Raw genomic sequence first — 18,976 nt, 5'->3', positions numbered from 1 at the left:
CCCTCCTCCCACCCCTGCCCTTGGCTGAGCAGAGCCCCATTCAATGGGGTGCCCAGGACAGAGACCGTCCCAGCCCCTCCAGCCCCATTTCCCCACATAAGTACACTCTGAGAGGGTGCCAAGAGCAGATTCTTTATTAATTTCTCTCTTTTTCTTAAAAAAAAAAGGATTCCTTCAGTATAAAAAAATAAATATTTTAAATATTACATTGAATAAATAAAAATAATTCTGTCAGTATGAAACATTCCCACAGGGTACATTCATCAAAGAGGAATTTGTCCCCAAGGCCAAGTCCTTTCCAGTAGAAAGGAAGGAGGGAAATATGGAAGGACTCGTGGAGCACAGAGCTAGCAGAGTGGGCGGGAGAGACACCCAGGTGCTGGGATTTGGCAGTGTGGAGGGGGGCTGGGGTGTGTGTGACGGGTGACCCGCAGGTAGAAACATCTGTACCATCTGAAGGGAAATGAACTTCTCACTGGATTCCAGGCTCCAACCCCACACACTGTGTCTGTTCTGAGGGGCCATCCAGGCAGAGCTGAATTGCTTCTGTCAGGGAGGGTGTCCCCAAGGAGGGGACCAAAAGGAAGAGGAGGACAACAGTAAGGAGGAGAGACATATAAATCAGTGGAGCTTTTTTGTTTAAAAATTTTCTTAAATAAATAATGTCCCCAATACTCCTCTCTCGATAAGCTGCAGAATGACTGTCCTAACACACCTCCCTCGGCTGATGGCCTCTTCCACCTGCTGGGCCCAGCCAGTGACCCAGGATGCAGGTTTGGGTCAACACCAGCATATGAAAAATGAGGGAACGGACAGTTTCCTGCCCTGCAAAGTCGCAGCACAGGGAGCCAGGGGCAGCGTTGGGCCAGGAGAGGAGATTTTCTTGCTCCCTGAGCCTCAGAGGCTGCCCAGGTTGGCCTGGCACGTCCATGGGGTGATGAGATGAGGGGAGACCCAGCCTGCCCCAAGCCTTCAGAACCACATCCTGCTAAGGAGCAGAGAGATGGGGGCAGGCAGCAGGCTGAGACCCGGACCTACATTAAGACAGCATCAGAAAACATTTGACCGCAGTGGTCTCCTCTGCCACCCCCCTCACATCTTAGGCTTGACAATGGCACAGACAACTCTCAACTGCATCCCCTACCCCCACCCCAGGCCTCAGGGCCTGCCTGCTGCCTGCCCACCTGCCCTCTGGGTGGGTGTGGATAAAATACTCAGAGAAGCCGGAGAGAGGTGCAAAGTGAGTGCAAAGTACCATAATTGCATTGGTTGAAGGGGAACCGCTCAGGGTTTGAGAAGAAGCCAGACGCTGCTCTTAGCAGCTGCCCCAGCTCCGAGCCCTCCTCCCCTGTTCCCAGACTAGAGGGCGTTTCTCCGCTAGCCTGGCCCCAGCACAAAGGAAAAGATCAGGTTCCCTGCCTGGGAGCCCAGACATGGGTGGGGGAGTGGGGCGAGGGGGGCAGGAGGGACCACAGCTTCCTGGTCCACGTCCCAGGGCCTCCCTGTCCTCTTTGGAGCAGGGGGCTCCTCCCTGCACTGCCCCAGCTTTCTGAGGTCCAGCCAGGCTCTCTCGTCCTCTGTGGGTGTTCGGGCCACCAGAGAAGGAGCTTCCCTGCTGTGTGTGAGCATGCTGGGTGCTAGGTCAGGACTGTTCCAGGGCCCTCGACTGCTAGTCTAGAGACAGGCAGCGTGGGGACAAGGAAGCAGTGGCAGGGCAGGCCACCAGGGCTGCCTGGCCCACTGCCCCTCCCAGCACAACTCCAGGGGGCACCCAGAGTGACCTCCTGAAGCCACACCACGTGGTGGCCCTGGGAAAAGCCCCCACCTCCAGCCACTCCACAGAGTGCCCCGGCCTGCCTTGCAGTCAGGATCCTGAGATCCTTAAAGCAAGGCACAGTTGGGGTGGAGGGTTGGAGCTGGGCCCCCTGTTCTCCCACCCAGGCTGACCAGTTCTCTCAGATTCTGACGCTTCTCTGACCTTCACCCACAAGGCTTATCCTACTTGTAACATCTTCCAGACCAGGCCCTGCTACAGCCTGGCCCTGGCCTTGGCTCCTAAAGAAGGAGCCATCATATTATTTCTATTGGGTAGGGGACAGGGAAAAGGACATTAACTTTGCCATTTAAAGCACCAATAAGTTAATATAAATAGGGCATCATAATAAATAGACAATTGTGCTGGGTCAAACACACAGCACTCTTGGGTCTCAGGCTTCCCTGAGACCCTGACCTCAAGTTCTGCTGTCCCCTTGCTCTGGGGACCAGAGATGGCCTCTGTCTCCCTCAAGTACCTTTGTGTGACCTCACAGGGCCTCCAAAGGCCTCGGACGTGAGCTGCCACTCTGAACTACCCCGCCCATCCCCTCCCTTACAGACCCTCACCCAGAAGGAAGACCCCGGGTCCTCTCAGAACCTCCTCGCCCAACTTTGCCACCTGCCCACCCCCACATACCCCACCTCCAGGCCCAGCCACCAGACCCTGGCCATCTGGGCTGTAGGAAAGACTGCGGGGAAGAGGAAGGAGAGCCCATCGTGACTTTCAGGGCCTCTCTTCCTTCCAGTGCCTTCTTTCCCAGGCCTAAAGGTGGCTTCTCTGTCTCCCCAGGAGCCTGAATGCCCATAACCTGAGCTCTCCAATTATGCTCAAGAGAAGGCAGCATCTCTCAGATCAGAGCCCCCTTCTCTGACTCCCACACTTCCAGAGGCCAAGGAACCCTCCCGGGTCCCAGCCGCTCTGCTGGCCCCAACCAAACCTTCTGAAGTCTACCTAAGGGGCAGCAAAGGCACTGATGGTGGTCATTCTGCTGAGGCCAGGCAATTCCCCTGACCCCTGCTCTCTTGCCCTGTGGTCAGGGTCACCGTAGGTAACGTGTTTGGTTTGGCCACAAAGTCCCTGGCTGAGGGGACAAGTGGGAGCAGAAGTCCAGCCCACACTCTGCTCACCAGCCTCAGCCCCCGGTACCTGGCTGCAGTCTCCCAGAAGAAGGGGCGCCTTCTCCCAGCTGGCGCTGTCTATAGGCCCTGCCTATGGGAGTTCTGATTCTGCTCGGTTTCATCACAGTCCTTTCTGAAAGGGAGGGGAGTGGACTGGCCAGGAGTCCCTCAGGGTCTGCCGGCAGCCTGCACTTGGATTTGGCGATGCTTTGGGCCCTGGCCACAGTCTGAGAGCCACCTGAGTCTAGGATCTGGGTCACTGCACAATTCAAGGCCTCCTGCCTAGAAGGCCTGGGCCAGCACAGCGATGACCTGCTTATACTTCCCCAGGAGCTGACAGCCCAGCTTCTTCTTCTGGAAGACATCCTTGCCCGAGGTGTCGGGGCCATAGGCCACCTCCACGTGCGCCACATGGTACTTGCTGCACAGGCGGCAGAGTACGTTGCTGAGGAGGCCCCGCATGATGTCCGAAGTGGCGTTCAGCTTGCTGTGGAGGCTGCTGGCGTTGGGATTGAGGGTCTTCTGATCCCGCGTGACATTGCCCAGGGAGGCGCCGAGGTAGGCGATGATGCGGTACAGCTCCACCAGCCGGGCCTTCTCCGTGCCATTGGCGTGGAAGGGCGGGAAGTCCGTCACGTTGGGGCCACACAGCTTGTCCAGGTTGTTGGGGAACGGCTCCCCCTGGGCCGTGTACTGAGGAGCAGAGGGGCAGAGGGGAGGTGACAAGGGAGTCAGGGACAGGTGTTCCAGCCCTGTCACCAATCCTCTGGGTGAGACCTCAGGTCTCAGTTCCCCTCCTGTAGCGTAGGGACACAGCTACTTGTCCTGTAGGCATCTCAGGATTGTCCCGAGAGCCAGGAGCAATCAGAGGTGTGATTATTGTCATCATCACCGTCACCAGGACCACATAGGGACAGAAAGGAAAAGACCATGTCTCACCTGGAACAGGTCCACCACACACTTGCCCTCTCACCCCCAGACACCCACAGCCACTATTTCTCCCAGCCACACCTCCCCACCCGCCTCACCACCTGTTTCTCTGTTGTCTCTCACCAGCCCCTGGCTCCATGTGGTGGAGAACTCCCATCTCCCCCCAACTCTGCCTGACTAACAGGGGAGCCTGGGAGCCTGGGCTGGGGGTGGGGCGGAAGCTGTGAGAGTCCCCTCCCCGTTCTCACCTTCCAGGTACAGAAGAGTCCCTCCCCTGACCAGCCCTGACAGCCCAGAACTCCGAGGCAACCCCCCATCCACCTTCCCTTCTTCCTTGGCACCTGGGAGGCGACTTACATAGAGAATGAAGAGTGCGTTGGCACTGCTGTTGAGCTGCGCCAGTTGGTTCCTGATCTGGTTCATGACGTTGCTGTGACATGGGTGACGTGTGACGCAGGTGGCATTGACAGGGGTGATGGGAAGCGGGGTCCCTGCCCCGTGTTTCCAGTGCAGAACCAGCAGCAGGGGCACGACTCCTGGGAACAGGCAAGAGGGAGTTATGAGCGGGGAGGCAGGGGGTGGGCAAGGGGGCTCATGGTGGAGGATGGCCCTCTTCTCCCCTGGGACCCCAACATCCCCTCACAGCCTCCAGCTCCGTCTTCCTCTGACCAGGTTGCTCCTAGTTTGCACCTTGCCACTGTGTCTGTTTCTCTCTGTCTCCCTGTCTCCACCTCTCTGACTCTATCCACTCTCTTCACCTTCTCAGCTCTCCCTGCTCTTCCTGACAGAAGGAGCAAAGGGGAAGGAGTGAGTTGTTCTCACCAGTGAGAAGCTGGGTCCAGAATGACACCAACTCTCCAGCCCTTTTCCTCAGGAATGCAGAAGACCCGGAAGCCTCCTGGCCCTCTGGCAGGAAGGCGCAGTGCCCAGCCCCAGGAGGGTCTAAAAAAAGGAAAGGTCCCTATCTTCCCCTCGCCCAGGATAGTCCGGATTCCTAAGCATTGTTTCATAGGTCCTCAGCTGACCCACTTATCCCTCCCAAACCTGTCACGTGACTCTGGCTCCCTGGGCCATTTGTTCTCTAGTTCTGTCTGCCCCCCTCCATCTCTTCTGTCTCTACCTTTCTCCAAATGTGGTCACTCCCTCCTAGGACCCTTGACTCCCTCCAGTTCCGTGGCTCTGCTCCCTCACTCACCTGCAAATCATCGTTCAAAAGCTTTCTGTCCCCCAGCTCTGCCCCGCTCCTCATCTCCCTGCCCTCCCCATCTTGTCTACTACTCCTTGTCCCAGACCCTGGGTTAGGACAAGGAGAATCCAAGGGTCCCGTAGACCCTCAGAGCCTTGGGGAGGAAGAGGAAATGGTGCAACCAGAAAAGGGGAAAGGTCGCAGGCAGACAGGTGGGCGGAGGAGGAAAGAAAGTGAAAGGTGACAGGAGAGCTGGGAACTGTCGGGGCTTGTCCTGGATCGCCCCTCCCCCATCGTGCCCACTTTCCCCCCTTCACTCTCAGGTCGCCTCGGAGGGGTCTATGGGGGTGGCTCAGCAGCAGAGGCTGGGGCCAGCAGACCAGTGAGGCTGGGAAACCCCTGAGTGTGGGGAGAGGGGAGGTGCAGGAGCTTCTTGCTCCGATCCCCCTGCTGGGACAGCGGCAGCCTCAAGTTCACTTTTCTGGTTCCCCTGCTCCTCCCAGCATCCCCAGACAATGCTGAGTCCCTGGGATGGCTGGGGGACCGCCCCCCCCATAACACCCCCAGCTCACCTAGCACAGACCGCCGCTTTTCAGGTACTAGCAGATGGAGGCAGCACCTGCTCGCGTCCCAGCCAGAGTTTGCAAGCTGCTCGGGAGGCCGGCGCCCCTCCCAGGGAGCAGCCGGCACGCAGTTGGAAAAGAGAAAGCGGAAAGACAAGAAAGAAAGAAAAGAGGGAGGGTGAATCCCAGAGACAGCAGATCGGGAGGTGCAGCGCGGGCGAGTGGCAGGATTGAGGAGGAGGAGGAGCTGGCGGTGGAGGAAGGCTGCGGAGCCCTCTCCCTGGCCCGCCAACCTGCTGGCCCTTGGGCAGGCGAGCTAGACTCACGCCGCTGGAACCATGTGCCTGCGCTCGCCCCCGGCCGTCACCCAGCGCCTCCAGCGGCTGGGCCGGCTGCGCGGGCGCCCCAAGTGCCCGTGAGTCTGCGGCGGGTAGGTGTCCGGGTCGCCAGCGCCAAGTGCCCCGCGTTGCCGCTGCACTCGCAGCGGGGCGCGGAAGCCAGCGCGGGGCGTGTGGATTTACCTGCTGCCAAGACCTTCATTATGGGCTGGACTCCCGAGGGCCTTGGAGGAGACCTTAGATGCCGGCAGTTTTCAGAGGTTCATGCTCAAATGGGGAATTTGCCTGATTTATATACTGCAGCCTGTGTTGTAAGACAGAGAAACGGCTATATTTAGCAGGGATCCCCACTCCAGGAAGTTGTTTGAGGTGCATCATAGGAAATTATGAATGGAAGAAAGTGAGAGTGAAGGGGGGGGAGTGAGGGAGGAGGGTGGGGAGAGCAGACTTTTTCCCTCTTCTAAGAATTTGATTGATAAAATTATAATGAACTCTTCGACAAAACACCCTGTGGTTTTCCTGAGTGGCTTGCCCTGAAGATGAGGAGGGGGAGGAGGGTCCCCAGGCCGAGTCATCAGGGTCCCCGGGTAGTGGGCGCCCAAGACAGCCCTGACTCACCTGGATTTGGGGAGGTTGGCTTGAGACTAACCAAGCTGATGGAGGCTGGCACCTATGGCCCCTCGATTGGGAGTTTTGGGGGACAGTGGGCAGGAGGCAGGCTGGGGCTTGGCTGAGAAGGAGGTTCCAGGAATTGGGACTGGGACCCAGCCTGGACTTTAGACAGTAATAAAGAAGAACTGAGCACGGGCCCTGGGAGCCACCTCACAGGTAGCCTCCTTCAACCTGCCCATTGCCACTGGGCAAAGTAGGGCTCCCAAGGGAACAGTGCCCAGGATCGCCCAGGGTCCCCCAGCATCGGGCCTTCTGACTGCCAGCAGCAGCCTGCTCTGCTGACCACAGGCACCTGGGAGACTAAGCAGACGCAGGGTGGGAGGTTGCTGCGACTGGGTTATTTGGGGACAGCCTGGGGAGGAGCTTCTGGGAAGGTGTTTTGTGTCTGGAGTTTACCTAAACTCTTTGCAACCCTACCTCCCCCTTCAGGGGAGAGCAGTCCAGCATTTCCACTCTGGAAGGACATCTGGAGCAGAGACCTAGAGGGGCGGTAGCAAATGGCACCCTGGTCTCCTCCTCAGGATGCCGAGGGACGGCTGGAGAAAACGGAAATAGTTTGCCCCTCCCAGACCTGCCTTGGAAGCCCCTTGGGAGACTCAAAGAATAATGGCAGCCCCCAAAAGGTGCTTCCAGAGTCTCTAAGGCAGGGGTCACAAATGCTATGTGGAGTGAGGAGAGACAGGAAAGAATGGGGAGACCAGGGCAAAATGGGTCCAGGGCTTCCTCCCTATAAAAGGCATTTTAAAAATGAGGTGTGGGAGTGCTGGGCAGAGAGCAGACATTGTCCCACAAGTTGCCAGGGGCACCCCCATCCCAGGAGATGTCTCATTTCTCTGGGGACCCCACTGCAGCCCTCCCCCTGACCCTGACCAGAACACAAGGCATGAGCGTTGGCTTCCGAGGCCAGGGAGCCCCACAGCCTTTCCCTGGCCCCAAAAGTCTGCTTCCCACCCCCTCCCATCCTCCATGCATTGCCCCCCACTCCTGCTTCTTGCCACATCCCAGACCTGTCCAGCCAGGCGTTCCTCCCTCATCATGCCAGGACGGGCCCTGGTGCCCGCTGCTGTCCACCCCCCACACACACACACCCTGCCCCATCCAGAGTTACTTGCGCCGTGTTTGGGGACCTGGGTGTGGATGACAAAACTGCCAATCCCACCTGTCACTTCCCAGCAGGGAGGAGGCTGATAGAGCCCAGGCCAGCTCTCCTTCCTTTTCCCTGCCTCCCATACCTTGTGTCTTCCTTGGGGAGGCCTTGGAAGGCCCCTCCTGGCAGTTGCCCTTCCCATATACCTGCTGTGTGGTGAGCACACACCCCCAGGATGCCTACCACCCCATCCTGGCTCAGGATATCCCAGCTCACCTCCCTCTTCTCGCTGTCCCCCACCCCCAGCCTCTCCTGCATAGAAGCCTGGACGCTTGGGACACAGGGACTCTGGATCAGCCCCCAGCCCTGTCCTCACATCTCTCAGAGCCCCGCCACCTGCCTCGGCCTGGCTCTTTGACAAGGACCCCACATCCATGTGACCACGGTCCTACTGTGCCACATCTAGGGACCCTTTTGTTTCCCTGCCCCAGTCCCTCACTAGATGTCCTCATTCTCCTGGGTTCGCCGGCCACCCTGAGTGGCCCAGTCTCTCCTGGCCCAGCCTCTCTCCTGCATCCTTCCACATGGATTCTAGGGCCTTACACTGCCCTCTGCCTCCCACCCCCCGCATCAGCCCTACAATCACCCCTAGTCGCTGTAAAACTTCAGCCCCCGCCGACAGGAAACAGAAAGTGGGGGCAGAGTTTAGGAGACACTAAACTCCTGCCTGACTGGCCCCCTCCCCTGCCTCAGTTTCCCCTCTCATGGTACCTGACTTGGTCCGCGCTCCCCAAGTGCTGTGGGCCCCTCGGCACCCCGGGCCCAGCCTCCCTCTCCTGTCCATGTCCCGGCAGCACCTGGGCCTCTAGGGGCAAAGCCGGGCAGGGTCTCGGAGACGCCAGGCCATGAGCCGCCTGCAACGTGGCGTCGGTCCCCAGGAATCGGCAGCCCAGGCCGTGCTCCAGGCCAGCTTTGGTCTCCTGGAGTTTGTTTTCTTCCCTCCCTCCCTACACTGCTGTGTGTGTGTTTTTTCCCCAGCTTCCTCACAGAAGGCATCCTCCCCTCTTGGCGGCCCGCTCCCAGGGTTGTGACCCCAGGCCCCACCCTGGAGTGGCAGCCCCAGCCCGGCCCCTTCCAGCTGTGACCTCATCCCCAGCCTGTCCTGCTCCTGCACATGGGGCCTGCTGGGGATCTGACTGGCCTCAGGGTGAGGGGGACAGTTGGGGCCCACATGAGGCCCCCTCAGCCTGGGCAGGGGGCTGCCGAACCAGGGCCGTGCCATCCACTTGCTCATCTCTCCTCTCCAGAGAGTGAGCCCGTGCGCCAGCCTGGGGCCTTCTCAGGGCCCCGAGAGCTCTTTCTCTTGCACACTCGGTGCATGCCGCCACCCTGCCCCTGCTCTTCTGCTGGTTCACACCCAAGCCTCTCCTAGAACACAGATATTTCATCTTTCAGGTGGGGGACTGGGACTCAGAGAGGTGCAGCCCCGGCCCGGGGCTGCAGAGAGAGTTCATTAACAGTAGAGCAGGGTCTGGAACCCAGGCCTCTGGCTGGCAGGCCACAGCGGTCCCTGCAGCACCTCACACTACGAGCGGCGCTGAGGCCACTTCTTCCAGGCTGCCTCCCGGGACCCAGATGGGCTGCGTCTGCCTGGTGCTGCCCACTGTCCTTTTGGGGGGGGGGCATCTCTTATTCTCCAGTCTTTGAGGACCTGAATGCAGTCTGATGCTCATTTGTATTCTTGACGGCACCTGCCTGAGGGTTACACCAGAGTAGAGGCTAAGTATTTTTTTAATTGATTTTAGAGAGAGAAAGGAAGGGAGGGGGGCGGGAAAGAGAGAGAGAGAGATTGATTTGTTATTCCACCTATTTGTGCATTCATTGACCGGGGGTTAAACCCACAACCTTGGTGTATTGGGATGACACGTTCGCCAACTGAGCTGCCTGGCCAGGACAGGCTAAGTAGTTTTGAAAAGCATTTTATCATTTCCAAAAGCTGTCTGTGCCAAATCTGCCATGGAGAGAAGGTGTGGAGTCTGGTGGTTTGAAGCTGGGACTCCGGCCTGTGTCAGAGCTGGGTTGCAAGTTTGGCTCTGCCCATTATGAGCTGGGTGACTCTGAGGAAGCAGCCACCTCCCGGTCTCAGTTTCTTCATCTGTAAAATGGGAATTGTGGCACCTCCAACATGGGTTTGCTGTGGGGGCTCAGAGTGCAGAGCAGTTCTGGGCACCCAGCAAGCGCTCTACAAATCAGCATCGGTCCTCACCACCTCCCTGTGAAAGAGGGGTTCTTGTCCCCGTTTAACAGATGAGAAAACTTGGGTACACTCCAGGGCTGAGAGGAGAAAGCTGGGCAGGAGAGGAGCCCTTTCTGATGGATAATACAGGCAAGGAACCCTCACAGCCTCCAGCTTCAGAGGAGCCTCAGGAAAATCAGATGGGTTGTGTGTGGGGCTGGCCTGACAGTGTGCTCACTCTCCATCCATGTCCCCTCCTGGCCTCTGGTCCCCACCCCCCTCCAGGACTAAGCTGAGGACAGTGGCTGACCCAACCTCACCGCCCCCAGCAGCTGATTCACCCCCCAGGCCCCATCTGAGAAGGAAGGAGACATAGCTCAGCTCAGAGGGGCTTGAATCACCAGCCGCCCCCTGTGGAGCCCCAGGAGGTGTGGGGGCGGGGGCCAGCCCCTGTGTGTCTGTCTGTCTATTTCCCAAACTCCAGGGCACTCCGGGGAGAGGGCAGTGTGACAGTGGCAGAAAGGTGGCAGGGAGGTATCCTGACAGTCGCGCACCCTGTGTGGGCAGCCAGCGTCAGTTAGTCACCAGGTAAGCTGCCCTCTGGGCACTGGGGAATTCCAGAAGACCAGTGACCCAGAAACTGAGCGCTCTGGGCAAGCCCCACTGCCCAGGCTGTCCCCCTCCTTTCTTCACCACCCCCCTCCCCTGTGCCCAGCTAAGGTCTCGATTCTCTGAAAACCCAACCAGCGGCTGCTTTCAGCCATCAGTTCGAGGCCAGCTCCTACATTGATGTTCTCACCTGGGAAATGAGCAGAGAGGAGTCAGATGGCCCCAGGAGAGGAAGTTGAGGGCCTGAGGGTGTGGCCCAGGGCCAGGGCCAGGGCCAGGGAGGGGCAGCCAGAGGAGAAGGGAGAAGCTCAGGAATTCCTGGCACAGCCCTGGAAGTTGGATGTCTTGTCCAAAAAGGCAAAAGCACCTCATTATTCAGCACTCGAGAAATGAGGGTGTAACTGTACCTGTGGACCCTTCACCTCCACCCTGTAGCAGCAAGGAACCAACCATGCACTCTCGTGGGCATTCCTGTGGCTCCTGGCTCAGCTTTTCAAGTCAATTTTGGGGCTAGGCTGGTGACGGCACCTGTGGGGAAGGGCGTGGCTTAGCACCAGGTAAGCTGGGTTCAAACGCTTGCCCGCACTACTTACCACTGGTGTGACCTGAAGCAACTGACTTCCTCTCTCTGAGCCTCAATTTCCCCTCTGGAAGTGGGGGTTGCTGTAGTGCCAGCCTCAGGAGGCTGTCGTGAGTTTGGTAAAAAGGAAAGGCAGATGAAGTGCCAAACCCATGACAGGCATTCTAACCAGGGCTCGGGGCGGCCACAGGAAGGGGTTGCATTGGGCCTGGGCCCCCTCAGGACACAGAGCGTGGTGTGGGTCTGGGGGGAACAGGCGGCAGCTCAGAGCCTCAACAAGGAGATAAGCAATATTTCCCCCCTCGGGGCCCTGGGGAGCCCAGCTGTCTGTGGGGCTCTTCAGGCCCAGGTTCTGGGTCCATTGCTTGCCCCATTTCACCCTCACTCCATCAAATCTCTGGCAGGGACCAGTTACACCCCCTGGGGCCAAGGAAGTTACAGAAGCTGCCCTGGTTTCCTGCCAAGTGCCCCCAGCATCACCCTGACATTTCCCCACTGGTTCTGCATTAGCCATCAACTCCCTGGAGGTGAATCAGAGAGACTGCATTTTTTCTTCACTTCTGATAGGAACTGTAGCGTAAGCAGCAGCCCATGGCATTCCCACCGCTGGCAGGGCCAGAGGCTCAGCTCCAAGGGCCACGCGGTTTGTTGCGTGCTCTGCCCTCAGCGTCTGCATCTGTAGAATGAGCTGCTGTCCTCCCCGGTCACTCATCAGCACTTCAGGGTTGCAGCAGTTTTGCTTCTGCAAGCACTTTGACCTCCTCCAGGCTCTCCCTGAATCTCAGACTAGCCCGAGACTGTTGCTGGCCAATGTAGAGAGTGATATTTTCACACTGTGGGTCTCTCTGCCTCTTAATGGATCATAAGTTCAATTCAGAGGGCTGCCGCCAGCGATTTTGGAAAGGAAGTGGAATGGCAAAGTCACCGGCATCGCCTGGGGCGAGGGCAAGCTCTGCCCCACGAGTTTTTCTTTCCGTTGTCTGTGTGTCATCTCCGGGCATCACCGTCCTCCGGCTGCAAGGTGCAGTGTATTTCTAACTGCGTTGCGGTCAGAAGTTCGTGAGCCCCGGTATCGATGACGAAAGCCAGGCCCTGAGGGGCTGAGGAGGGCCTTGCCTAAGGCCACTCAGCAGTCATCAGCATGGGGCTCCCGACTGTCCCTCAGCTGCCATACCTTGCAGTTCAGGAATGGGCAGGCGGTTCTGCGGGCAGGGTGGGGCAGGCAGGTGCTCATGGGGGGGCAGGGGGCGGAGGCCTGGCATCGCCTGGTGCAGGGACAAAGGCCCTCCCAGGGCCCGGCCTCTCACTATCCACTCCCTTTCGTAGCCTCAGATGCCCGCCCGGGCTCTGCTCCCTGCCCTACCCCAGCCGGGTGAGGCCCAGGGTAGGCACAGGTCTTTCCTCATTCTGCCACGCACGGGAGCCCTTCAATCTCACAGAGACCCAGGGAAGACCGAGGCCCGGAGGCCCAGCCTGTGTCTAGGGACCCCCAACAGGCTCCCCGCGGGCCTGTCTGTGTGGGCCTCAGTGGGTATTCTTTGTGTGTGCGTGTGTGCGTGTGTGTGTGTGTGGTGAGGCCTTTGTGTGTCTGCATATCTGTGTTCGGCTGTGCTGGCCCTGTGCAGTGCACGCCTGTGTCTGTGCTGTTCTGTTTGCCTGTGTGTGGCTGACTTTGCGAGCCCTTTGGGTGACCAAGTGACCGTGTACGTGAATCCTACATGTGTGTCTGACCCCGTGTCTGTGCGAGTCTGTGTGTGATGGGAGTTTCTGGGCACAAGTGGGGAGGTGTGACACCGTGCACGCGTGTGCACGTGCCCGTGTGTCTCTCCGATGATCCCCGCTCTTTACCCTCCAGCCCCCTCCCCTGGGAACCGTGTGGCAGCCTCGCGTCACAGGGGCCACCAGCAGCTGGTTTCCTCCCCACCCCGCCCCAGGGCTCTCCCCCACCCCCCCAACCCCCCCGCCCTGGCCACCCTGACTCTTGGCTCAGGGACAAAGCTGATGTCAGAGCTGAGCTGACAGCTTCCTTCTCCCACTGGATTTTCCAAAAGAGAGAGACCACAGCTCGGCTCCTATTAAATAATCTCGGGGCAGGGGTGGGGGAGGATGCTTTACTGAACGATTTCCTGAACTCAGAGGCAATAAACAGAACAGGAAGCAGCCCCCCGGACCCACTCAGCCTGAAACTGGCCAGCACCAAGGTGGGGCCCGGCCTCCCACCCCCTCACCTTTCACCTCGAGACAAGCTCACTGGGACCACCCCGGCTCTACCCCAGAGAGGATGTCGGGGAGGTAGCCAGGCCCTCTCCCCAGTCTATCCCTCAGTGTTTGTGGGGACTGAGGAAAGGTTTTGAGGGTGGTGTGTTGGAGGTGGTAAGATGGAAAGAGTAGAGTGGTCCTGTCCCAACGGGTGGGGAGGGTGGAGGGAGTGAGGTCTAGTTGAGGTTGAACCATCCTCTTTCCTGGGCGGAGAAGAAAGGATGAGCCCCCTGAAGTCAGGGGAGGGGAGTGGGGGATGGGCCCAGGTAGGAGAGCAGCCTGTGGGGAGCCAGGAGGAGAGGGTTAGGCCTCCCCCTGCGTCCTCCAGGTAAGCTGGGTGTAACGCCTATCTCCATCGCCCCCGTGACCTTCGGCCACGTCAGCCTGCTTCCTTCCCTTTCCGGGGCGTGTGGCTGGCATGTCACCAACCCCAGAGGCCTCCATGACCCTCTCTCAAACCCACGTCCCCCAAAGCAAACCATGACCAAGTGCTTGCTGGACCCTCTGTTATCTCCAGTCCTAACCGCCTTCTCCAAGGTGGCATTCTACTCCAGGTTTCACAGACGTGGAAACTGAGGTTGGAGACTGGAATAATTTGTTCTAGGTCTCACACGGTATGATGGAGTCAGCTCTCCACCCACGCCTCCACAGCCACCTAAGATCAGGGGCCAGGAGGCCGAGTGTGGTCTGGGCAGCCTGGCGGGGCTCACTAGCAGCAGGGGGCACGGGGGGTCCCAAGGGTGACTCGCCCCCAGGGAGCCCCTCCTTCCGTCTGGGCTGGCCTCTCGGCTGCTTATCAGCCACAGGACTCCATGACACAACCCTGTGTGATCTCCTGCCCAGCCGGCCTCCTCCACCCTGCCCCACCCTGGACCCCGTTTCCGATTCCTCCCTTTCTGGGTGGGACCAGCCTGCCCTGGGGTCACAGTGGGCTGTCTGGAGGGCCAGCATCCCATGCAGGCCCCTCAGTGGCCATGCCTCCCTGTCATGTACTCTGGCCAGTGAGCTGGCAGCAGGGGGCTCTCACAGAAGGAGGAAAGTGGCCTGGAGTCCCCACCCTGGGGCTCTCCTCCCAGAGCCCACCTCCCTACTGAAGTGAGGTCAGCCTGGGGGAACTCAGAGTCCATCCCAGCCTATGCTGGCCTCAGCGTCCCCACTTATAAAGGGGAAAGGCTGGAAAGATGAGGCTGGGGAAGGGGAACGGGGTCCCCGGGGGTCTCTGCCATCAGGCAGACCTCGAATCCAGTTCTAGCCCTGCCATTTATAGGCTGTGTGCCTGGAATAGGTGACCTCATCACTCAGGCCTCAGCTCCAGCCACGAAGTGGGACACAATGTTATCAACCTGCAAGGTTAGCAACGCCCTTTGGAAAGCCCTGGCAGGCACTGAAGATGTCCCTGAGTTACTGATGTTATCTTTGCTAGTAAAACTTCACAGGTTGGACCCAGAGAGGGGGAGTCATTTTTCCAAGGAAACACAGCAAATTAGCAGCACACGCCACACAGCATGTGAACTGCTTGCCTCACCTGGACTCCTAGACAGGGACCCTGGGTTTCAGCTCCGACTGGCTGTGAGAATCCCAGAAAGGAGCTTTTTGGAGCCTGTCTCTCCATCCGTAAATCGGGCCTAGAGAAGCCCATCAGTCCTGAAAGAGCTAGAAAAGGCTCTTCCAGGAGTGGACTATGGGGTGAGTTGTGGGGGATAGAGAAAACCTTGCCCGCCCCGTGGGAGTGAGGGCCAGGTCCAGGGCTCGCTGCCCAGCGAGCTGAGCCGCTTAGCTCAGCTCCAAGCTGCGGACTGCAGCGCCCCCCACTGCCTAGTAGGCAGCAGGCGTCAAGGCCAGGGCACCACCAGCTCCCGGCTGGCCTGGTTTGGTCAGGGCCTCTTCCAGAACCCCGCAGGGCAGGATTTGGGGACTGAGGAAGCGGGCAGGGATGCCTGAGGTTCGGAATAGAGGGTGGGTAGGGACCACAGGCCAAGGCTGGGTAAGGAGACACAATTCGAGAGGACGTGGAGGGGTCTTCACACTGCCCGGCACCTCCTGGGGGTTTCCCCTCCCCACTCCTTCAGTAAAGACTGACCACTAGGGGGCGCCAGGACCACGCACACTGGGCTTGGGTTGGGGGCAGCTGCCTAGGGCCAGCTGGAGCTCTGGGAAGAGGAAGAGGGGGAGGAGGGACGCCACTGCCCGTTCCCACCCACCTCAGGCCCCAGGACCACCTAGTCCCCACTTAGGGCAAGCCCTGGGGACGGCGTCCCCGCCCTCCCAGAAACCTAGCACAGTCCTCGGAACGGATCGATAAGGTTGGGTTCCAGCCCCTCGTGGGATTATTTGTGCCCCACCGCAGGTCCCAAGCTCTGCACAGACTTCGTTTCTGCTGTTCCTTCCACCTCACCAAGGCCCCTGAGCTGGTGCTTCCACAACCGGGCCCATCTTACAGAGTAAGCAAAGCACAGAGTGGTCCGGTCCCCGGCTGTCCCAAGGTCAAAAACAAAGGGGCCATGACCTTGACTGACCACACACCCCACACCCCAGAGCCTCTGGTAAGGAACTTCATTTCGGCAAAAGCCATCATCACCCTTCTCCCCAAAGCACAGGCAGATGGGTGCCGCAGCGTGACCCACCAAGTCCCCCCTGGAGGGACAGGGACCCTCTGCCCGCCTCATCTTCATCTGCAGAAAAAGGACCTTGAAGGTCTCTTGGGAATCCAAGAATCGATAGCTCCAGAGGGATGACTTCTCTGGGGTCACAAAAAGCCAGGAATCTGTCCTCCCCATGTCGGGTTCTCTCCTCTGCCCTTTAACCCCGAGATGATCTTTAAGCCCACACGTGTCCACCTGGCGCTCTCACATCTGGTCTGTCCTCTTTACCTCAACATCCACCGCGCCTGTCACACACATGGGAGGGCTGAGGCCTGGAGGGCCTGTGGGCCACCAGGTGCCTCCCAGACGCATGAGGGAGGAGGTTGTGTTTGCCCTGCTGAAGATAAATTTGGGGGCTGGCATTTACCCACCCCCCATCTCTGCCCCATCAGGGAAGCCTACCGTGGTCTGTGCCCACACAGGACCCTCCGGTGTCTCGCAGGGTGAGTGCCAGATCTTCAGTGGGACACTGTCGTCTTCGGGGCCAGGGCCCCTCTGCTTCCCTCTCCTGCCGAATCCTCTCTGGAGCCGGCTCCTGACCCTGCCCCCCACCTGACTTCCCGTCAAGGGCCGGGTGGCTCTAGGGCTCCCCCCACTTCTACCCCACCCCCCCAGATGAAGAGATGGGGCCAACAGGGGCAGAGAACCCCAGATTCCTGGCCAAACTGCACCTGACACAGGTGAGACAGGATCTCCAGGGTGGGTGAGGGGGAAAGTGGGGCCAGAGGTGGGGAGGGGGCGTCCCTGTGCTCAGGCCCCTGCCCAATGCTGTGTGGCGAGGCTGCCGGGACCTGAGTCACAGCTGACGGGGCGGTGCCCAGCCCTTCTGGGTGACCCAGGCCGGCATAAGGCGATGACTGGGCAGCCCTCCGCATGACCAGCCAGGGTCGGCCTTAGGTATTTTGACTCAGACCTGCCACAGGCCGTGTGCACCAGGGCCATGCTCCCTTGTCCCTGTCCCCAGAAGAGTCACAGGGCTGCAGCCACCCCCCTGGATACAGCCCCATTCCAAACCACCGCTCCCTACCCTGGCACCCACCTCAGAACCCTGGAGCCACCTGACCCATCCGGTCTGCCCTCCTCCACAATGCAGGGCCCCACCTGCCCAACCCCCTCCCTCGGAGACCTTCGCCCCTCCCTGAGCCCAGCCCTCGGGGACGCCCCAGGAAGCAGGGAGTGGGGCAGGCCTTGCCAAGGGCCTCCCCACTCTGACTGTGGACTGTGACCCTTCCCTCAGCGTGGGAAAGGGGTTCTGTGGACAATTCTGGTTCCGGGCCTGGTGTGGGGGTGGGGGGATGCAGGGGGACAGGGACAAAGAGCTGGAAGAAAGAAAACCAAAGAGAAGAAAAAGGAGAGAGAGAAAATAAAGAAGAGAATGTTGCTTGTGAGCCGTCTGGGTGACAGCTCGTGACAGTGCAGATATAGCGCTGTGTGTGTGTTGCCTCCGGCCCAGGGGGTGGGCCAAGTTAGGCCGTGGTACAGAAGGGAAGTTGAGGCCCAGCCTGGGAGGCTACCCAGCTTAAGGGCAGGGGGGCTGGGGTTTAAACTCATTCTGGTTAGCACTCAAGTACTTTCTCATCCCATGAGAAAACTCGGGGGAATCACATTAGAACTGGTGGCAGCGAAGGGGACAAAGGCGTGGAGGCCAGAGAGCTGGCTCTGCGGTTTGCAGGCTGTGAGTTTGATGTGCTGACAGGCAGGAAGTGCCAGGACCCCACTCGCACCTTCCCCCTGCCGTCTCCCTGCCTTCCAGGCCCGCTGTCCTAGGGAACTTTCCGTGAGGCAGCATTGACTAAGGGGCTCTGACTGTCACCCTGAAAACCTGAAAAAGAAAACCTGGCGTGGAGTCGATTTCAGCAGCAGGCTCACCCGAGGACTCCTCTGTCTTCCCAGCCTGTGTCAGCTCACCCATGGCCCACGGCTACTCTGTCCCTTCGCGTGAGCCATCGTAGAGAGCGTTCGCTATCTGCAGGCTCCTGGCGGATCTCCATTCCAGGGCAAAGGTGCCTCGTGGGGGGATCCACACACTCTGTGGTGCAAAAGCTATTATTAGAACCCTGCCGAGCTGCCCGTCCCAACAGGTGGCCATGGGAACTGCTGTCTTACAGCAGTGGGTGCTGGTTGTGCGGGACCCGAGCGATCAGAGAGGGGTCATGCTGACTCTGGATATGACCCCCTGCAAGCTGCCCTCAGCCCAGGGAAGCCCCACAAGCCCCTCTGGATGGGGGTAGTCAAGAAGGAGGGGACATTTGCACAGACCCTCTGAGTGGGTGGGTGGGAGCAGGGGGGAGGGGACATGCAGGCAGTGGGGTGGTCAGGGTGCCAGCTGAGTGTGTGAGATGAGCCGGCAGTGTTGGCCTGGCATGCAGTGATGAGGACTTTAGAATTGATGCCATGGGCAGTCGGACAGGAGGGAGTCATCGAAGGTTCGTGAGCAGGAGGCATGAGGGTGAGATTTTAGACTGTGTCCGGGGAGCGAGACCTGGCTGGTGGTAGGGAGAAAAGAGGGCATGTGCCAGAGATGGGGAAGAGAAGGGAATAGGTTGGGGTTCTGGAACTTCAGTGGGGGCTTACAGGAAGCAGAAAGGTGTGAGGCTGGGCGGTGAGTTTGGCCTGGAGATACCCATGGATGTTCCTGGCAGTTGAGTCTGTGGATCTGGGTTTGGAGAGAACCAGGCTGGAAACAGCGGTCTGGGGACACCTGCAACTATAGTCTCATCAGGAGACTGTGTGGCAGTGATGAATCCTCACAGGTGAGACCCCCGAGACCCCGGCCCCAGAGTCTGGAGATCCTCGATCTGCTTCCTGTGGGGCGGGTGCTGCTCCAGCTCTAAGCCAGCCCCAGACCCCTCTCCTGGGGCTCACCCACAGAGCGGGGGGCTGGGAGGAGCCTAGCCAGAGGTGGGAGGCAGCCAGCCTGGGCTTCCCAGTTCTTCCTCC

At 59.4% G+C, this 18,976-nt stretch overlaps 1 protein-coding gene across 3 annotated transcripts; it reads right to left on the bottom strand.

The window, feature by feature from the left end:
• Positions 1–139: 139 nt before the first annotated feature.
• LIF (LIF interleukin 6 family cytokine) lies at positions 140–17,116 on the bottom strand. 3 transcript variants are annotated; one of them, XM_045200971.2, is made up of 5 exons: positions 16,439–17,116; positions 10,963–11,083; positions 6,135–6,255; positions 4,222–4,400; positions 140–3,627 (listed from the first exon to the last, which is right to left on the bottom strand). In XM_045200971.2, exons 3-5 carry the CDS (start codon positions 6,151–6,153, stop codon positions 3,217–3,219), a joined length of 609 nt encoding a protein of 202 aa, XP_045056906.1. In that variant the 5' UTR covers positions 6,154–6,255; positions 10,963–11,083; positions 16,439–17,116; the 3' UTR covers positions 140–3,216. The 3 variants fall into 3 exon arrangements, with proteins under 3 accessions (XP_045056906.1, XP_024422942.1, XP_045056907.1); XM_024567174.3 differs by lacking the exon at positions 10,963–11,083; XM_045200972.2 differs by lacking the exons at positions 10,963–11,083; positions 16,439–17,116 and adding an exon at positions 6,570–6,825.
• Positions 17,117–18,976: the final 1,860 nt, after the last annotated feature.

The sequence above is a fragment of the Desmodus rotundus genome, chromosome 7 (genome assembly GCF_022682495.2).
Source record: "Desmodus rotundus isolate HL8 chromosome 7, HLdesRot8A.1, whole genome shotgun sequence".
Classification (NCBI taxonomy): Eukaryota; Metazoa; Chordata; class Mammalia; order Chiroptera; family Phyllostomidae; genus Desmodus; species Desmodus rotundus.
Note: the sequence above shows the minus strand (reverse complement) of the source record. Positions and strands in the feature narration are given on the sequence as shown.